General features: G+C 38.8%; 1 protein-coding gene across 3 annotated transcripts in view; it reads left to right on the forward strand.

Annotated features, from left to right (window-relative positions):
• ATP6V1H (ATPase H+ transporting V1 subunit H) overlaps nt 1–5,785 on the forward strand; it is a 141,890-nt gene extending 136,105 nt beyond the window's left edge. For all 3 annotated transcript variants that reach the window (XM_082719248.1, XM_082719249.1, XM_082719247.1), the window contains one exon: nt 5,423–5,785. In XM_082719248.1, the coding sequence (XP_082575374.1) occupies nt 5,423–5,483 (61 nt within the window). In that variant the 3' untranslated portion in view covers nt 5,484–5,785. The remainder of the gene's footprint in view (nt 1–5,422) is intronic.
• The last annotated feature ends 215 nt before the right edge of the window (nt 5,786–6,000 follow it).

Here is a 6,000-nt window from a genome sequence, read left to right on the forward strand (position 1 = left end):
CAGTTGTAGTTTTAATAATTATTGTAATAAACTCACAGAAGGATGTGGGATATAGAATTGTATGTCCTTCATAATTTTAGTTATGAAAGCTTACATATCAAATGGAGACTAAAGAAAATAATATAAAAATGATAGTAACCATGGAATTTCTACTGAACTTTTTGGCAACCAAGGGAAAAAGAAAAATAAGGGAGATTGTAGTTTTCACAGATTAATATGTTTGTCAGGAGAAAATTCTCTCTTTTCCAGGCGCTAAATTGTATGGGTGAAGTCACTGTGAGTTTAAATTATATATAGGTGAAGCATATTGGATGATATCATAGTTCCTTCAACTACGGTTTTTTTTTTTCAACTATAATTTTAAAGAAAGAATAAAAATGTTCAACTACTTACACCACCCTAAGTATAGTGAAGATTGTAATATGGTGAAGGCCTTTCTCGTCTAAGAGTTAAAAATATACCAGGTAAACACTTCTTGATCTGTTAGCTACTAACAGCTTGGAACCTAGGTAGCTAATCTTCAGACTACCTCTTTCAAGCCCTGTGTAAGCTTTCTCAGGAATTGGAAAGTGATTTTTCGGTATTATGGTCAGTGCCAAAGTATAGATTTTTCATGGCCATTGACAAGAGAATAAAATAGTTTTTTTTTTTTAAATTTAAAGATTTTATTTATTTATTTGAGAGAGAGAGAGAGAGCGAGCGCATGTGAGCAAGCGTGAGCAGGGGTAGATACAGAGGGAGAGGGAAAGAGAGCCTGAAGCAGGCACCCTTCTGAGCATGGAGCGCCACACTGGCGCGGTCTCAGAACTCTGAGATCATGACCTGAGCCAAAATTAAGAGTTGGACACTTAACTGACTGAGCTACACAAGCGCCCTCTTTTTTGGGGGGGTGGGTGGGTAAAGATTTGTTTATTTTAAAGAGAGCATGTGTGCGTGCATGGGCACCCGTGGGAGGAGGGGCAGAGAGAGAGAGAGTCTCAAGCAGAGTCCCTGCTGGGCATTGAACCTTGAGCACTCAGGGCTCAAACCCACAACCCTGAGATTATGACCTGAGTCAAAATGAAGAGTCAGATGCTTAACCGACTGAGCCACCGAGGTGCCCCTTAAAAAGATATTTCTTAATCAGTGCTTTCCCAACATGCAGCATGGTTTCTTTTGTGAGAAATTTTGTACGTGGATTTTTAAAAAGGGGAGTAGGTCTTCAGACCCTTTCTTTTTTCAGTTTCAAAGATTTAGAATCCCAAATGATATAAATTATGGATGAAGTTAAAGAGGAGAAAATATACTTCTCAAATTTTGCTTCTTAGTAGAAATAAGCATTTAATGTCAAACTCCTGTGGATTGCTGGTACAAATTGGGTACTATCTGAACAAATTATAAGTTGAATTTTATTTTTGTATTGATTTTCAGGTACAGAGAGAAAGACCAACTCAATACATAGATAATTCACTTAAAATAACTCTTCTTGAGTCCTTTGTTATGGATCCATTATAATCCCTGGAAGTAAAATCCATAGTTATTTTACCTTTTGCCTGACAGTAATGTTACCTTAACCTGAAGACATTATTCATACCTTCTTATTATTCTCTAATGTGTAAAATTAGGAATAGTGGCTGCTTTTCACACCTTTGGGGACTCTTTCTGGGGGCCTGGAAGCTTCACAGTATTAGAGAATAGGATCTGAGCCCTGTCCAGGCCATTTGCTCAGTTTGTCCTTGAGCTTGTTATTGGACGTTTTCTGAGGCTCCATTTGATTTGCTATAAATGGAGATAACACTCACCTCACATGGATGCTTTAAACACAGGAGGATAACGCGTGGGCATACCTACAAACAGGTGTCCAGGATTGCTGTAATAATGTGTGGAATGTGGCAACTGTCCTGTGTTCTCTGCCCCAGGCACATCGTGCCAAGACTTCCCTATGGCTGGGGGGTCATGGGGAGGTCACAGGCAGGCTTAGATGATTTGGGGGAATATTTTAATGGACTGCATGTTGCCAATTGACATGAGGGAAACAGACTATAACATTTTATAAGCTAAGTTCAAAGGAGTAGATGTTTGCCAAAGCTTTGGATAGGCCAAATCCTTTTTCTACAGTTAATATCTTTTTCAGTTGGGCCTCAGGTCAGCTCTCTCTGGTATTTTAACAACTCAATAAGCCATTACAAACAGTAATTTCAGAAAAGCCTGAGGAGATTTGATTCTTCTCTCCATGGGTCCCATTTGGTTTCTTCTCCTATTAGACTTTCAGCATTTTGTGACCTACAAGTTAGGCTCACAAAGTTTCCTCTGGGATTCTTGATGTACACATTCACAGTTGAACCCCTTATGTGTGTTCTTTCTTGTCCTTTGAATCTTTAAGTTGTATAAACTATTGAACAGACATAAAGGAAGGCTTGTGTTTTCTGCATCCCAGGCACTAAAGTAGTGAAAAAGAAGTAGATGTCTCAGGGCCACTTTGTATGTAGGAAAAAAAAAAAATGAGAGGATAGTAGAGCATGTCATCCATAATAAAGACCTCTGGCCAAGAAAAACAAAGAAGCAGAAAACCAGTGAGCAAAAAGCCATGGTTTGGCACGTTTTATATTCTCTGCCAGAACGGCTCATCTTTGTTTTGTTCTGTTATTCCTCTTTGACCCTTATTTCAATAATGTCTTTTTTTTTTTTTGAAGAAATCAGTTAGCTCTTTCACCTCCCAAGTATTCACTCTCATCCCTGAGTGTCAGTTAAACCTGGTATGGGAAGCAAACCACCCTTCATGTCTCTCTAAGGCGTGGAGCAGATGGGAGCCTTTGTGTGTGATCAGAGCCAGCCAGACCCTTTTCCATCTCTTGGCAGTTCAGAGCACTGAGCTCTGGAAGGCGTTGTTCTATTCTCTTGTGATTTGTCTTGGAAACTTCTATTTAGAACATGGTCCTTCGCACTGGACCTTATTGAAAGTAGCACAGCTTATTATAATTGAAGGGTGGCATGGTATCTTTAGGAACACTTTTTAAATGTTTTCTAAGAAGGGAGGAAAACTAATTTTCCTTCTACACTCTTGATTTCTTAGCTGAGACCCTGTAGTAAATGACAGATGAATGTGAAAAAAGCTATTGATTAACATGTTATACCTCATGTACACATGGGAGATACCCAGGAAAAAATGGGTAACTTAAAGTTGTAGCTTTAGAATTTAAGATTAAATTCCATCTTAATAGGGAACAAAGAGTGGGTATGTAGGCCTCTTATAAGGAGTATGTGGTTTTTGGGAATGATGGCTGGGCCCGTAGCAGAGTAGGTGGGAGATACGAGACTGTGACATGGTCTGTCAAGTCTCTCTCGATGTAATGTGGACTTTAAGACTGTTCTCTTGTGATAAGAGTCAGTCCTCCCTGTTTGATGAAACTCCCAGGGAGGGGACTTAGGACAACTGAGTTCCTTTTGGAGGACCTGTCTTTAGGTAGATAAGGGGAGTTCAGAGAAAGCCTCTCCCTGCACTTGGCTATTTTCAAGTATCTACAGTTCACAATAGTACACCAAAGTGGCATATTTTAGGGTTGCATATTCTGCTCATCCTTTACACTAAAGAGTCTAACATTTAAATTGGAATATTTGAGGGCCCTCTTGCAATGAAGCATGTCTAATTTCAGGCTTGATTTTTTAAATACATAGGAAAAAACAAATATATGTATATATTATATATGCATATATAATATATGTATAAGATCTGGAAATTTTGTGGTAAATGTTGTTATACCCTCCCTCTCATCTTCCCTCCCGACCCAAGAACAGCAATATAGCCCAGCACATCAAACTTATGCAGTCACACATACTCCATAGTTGCAGGCCTCTCCAGAGTGGTGACATTTATAGTGACAATAAACTTTCTTTTTTCCTAATAAACTTTATAGGTGGTTTCCCTTTTTGCCCTTGTGTGAGTTAGACAGAACTACTTCCTTACTGTTGGTTGAAAGTAAGATCCACACCCATTGTCTAGATTATGCTTGTGTAGCTTGTAAGTGACACAAAAATATATTATATGCTTTAATATGACACCCAAAATTAATAAGTCAGTATAAGGGTTAAAAAAACCCCACATAAATCATGTTCATGCTATAGGAGGTTTCAGTCAGTACCTAAGTATTTTCAGTCCTAGTTTATCTTTGTGAGCTGGGGGGGGTCGCTAAACCTTCACTGGCCAAGTCCACAGAATTCCGTCTGGTTCCTATCTCAAACTTGTCTTCCTTTTCTCAGTCTTGCTTCATATCTTTGATAGCTTTGGACTAAGGCCATGATAGTGGAGGTAGAGCAGCATAGTAAAATCCTTGGACTACCTCAATCCCCTTTCTCTGGACCTCTGTGGAGAAAGGTAGGGTCACATTACTGGTCCATGCTGGCGGCCCACAGGTCATTTCCTGGAGGTGCTTAGACAAGGAGAGGTTAAATGTCAGCTAATGAGGAGAGAAGATGACAGTGCGCCTGCGTGTGCCTGCTACTCGTCCCCAGCAGGTGCCCTCATCCCACAGCCTCTGGAACTGTTATGTCCATGGGAAGGCATGCACCCAGAATGTAAATCCAGGTCTCTATCCAAAACTTATGCTCTTTCCTTTTCATAGTGGGGACTTCTTAAAATGTTATTCACAAAATCTCTTCTTTTGTTCAGGAACAGAAGTTTGGGCAAGGCATTCACAGGAAAATAGGAAAGAGATTATTTTTTTCCCCCTGGAATTAACAGTGAAATCTGTGTGTAATTTAGAGCTAAGTATACACGTTCTCTGGGCCGACGTTCATTTCCTAAAGGAGAATGTGACCTAAGTAGTTTGGAAACCTCTGCTCTAAGCCTCAGTTGCCTTACCTGTACAATGAGAATATACTTCTCTGCACTTGGGATTGTTTGTGGATTCAGTATGACCACCTTTGTGAAGGTTTTAGACTATGTTGGTGCAGAGAAAGTGCACAGTAACAAGTTTCGTTAAGTGTTGTCAATCTTGATGGTATTTTTTAGTGATTTATTTTCATTCCGAGGTCTAGGTACTTAATATTCATTCACTAGTATCAGGAAATGTGTTTTTCATGTATCAGTCCACTGACTTGGAATCCTACTTCAGTTGATTTTGAACTTCGTCGATTGCAAAAGTATGACTGCAGTAAACAAAACTTGACCCAGACAGGGAGGTAGACACTGCCTTGTAGTTGCATGCAGAATCACCTGTTTGTGTGTGTAATGACTTATGCATGGTAAAGAGAGTGTTTCAAATTCATTCAGTATAGGTACCTTTCAAATCTGGAAAAGTTTAGTTTTCTGGAGATATTTCACTAATTTTTAGATGTTAAAGTAAGTATAGATAACATGGTGTACTGTGCTTTGATTTTGAAACTTCGTTTAAATTTTGTTTAAGCTTTGTTAAACAACTTTGTTATTTTATTCCTACTGTTTTAGGGAATATCTTGGTAAACAGCTCCAATCTGAGCAGCCCCAGACTGCTGCTGCCCGAAGCTGAACATGCCCTCTAACCTCAGAATCTCCAGCCTTCCGGTTTCGCCTGGGATGGAGTACCTGAGTATGAATCTCACTAGTTAGTGTCAAGAACAAGTAATTTTTCCTTTTACTTGCAATTTTCTTCTGTTGTGTCGCTTTTCCCAGTGCTGATTTTCATTAAATGTGTTTGCCCTGTAAGTTGTATAAAAGTAGGTGCTTTCTGTTGCTAAGGAAAAGATTACTGTTACATGTACCGCTTGTAATTTCTGTATTTATTGTTCTCTGGAAATGAGTATCATTATTAAAGGATTCTTGCTTCAAAAAGGTTTTGCTATTTACTTATTCCTTACTCGAACTATAACAAAAATCATCTATTTTCCTAACCAAATTGGGAGAATTGTTGTAAGGTAATGAATGGTAAGTAAATATTCTGAAATTCTGCATATCTGTGTCCATCTACCCATCCATCTGACCATGTACACATACACATTACAGCAATCCTCTGCTAATATTTAAAGAACTTAAAAATTTTTTTTAGA

This window comes from Mustela nivalis, assembly GCF_964662115.1.
Source record: "Mustela nivalis genome assembly, chromosome: 2".
Taxonomy (NCBI): domain Eukaryota; kingdom Metazoa; phylum Chordata; class Mammalia; order Carnivora; family Mustelidae; genus Mustela; species Mustela nivalis.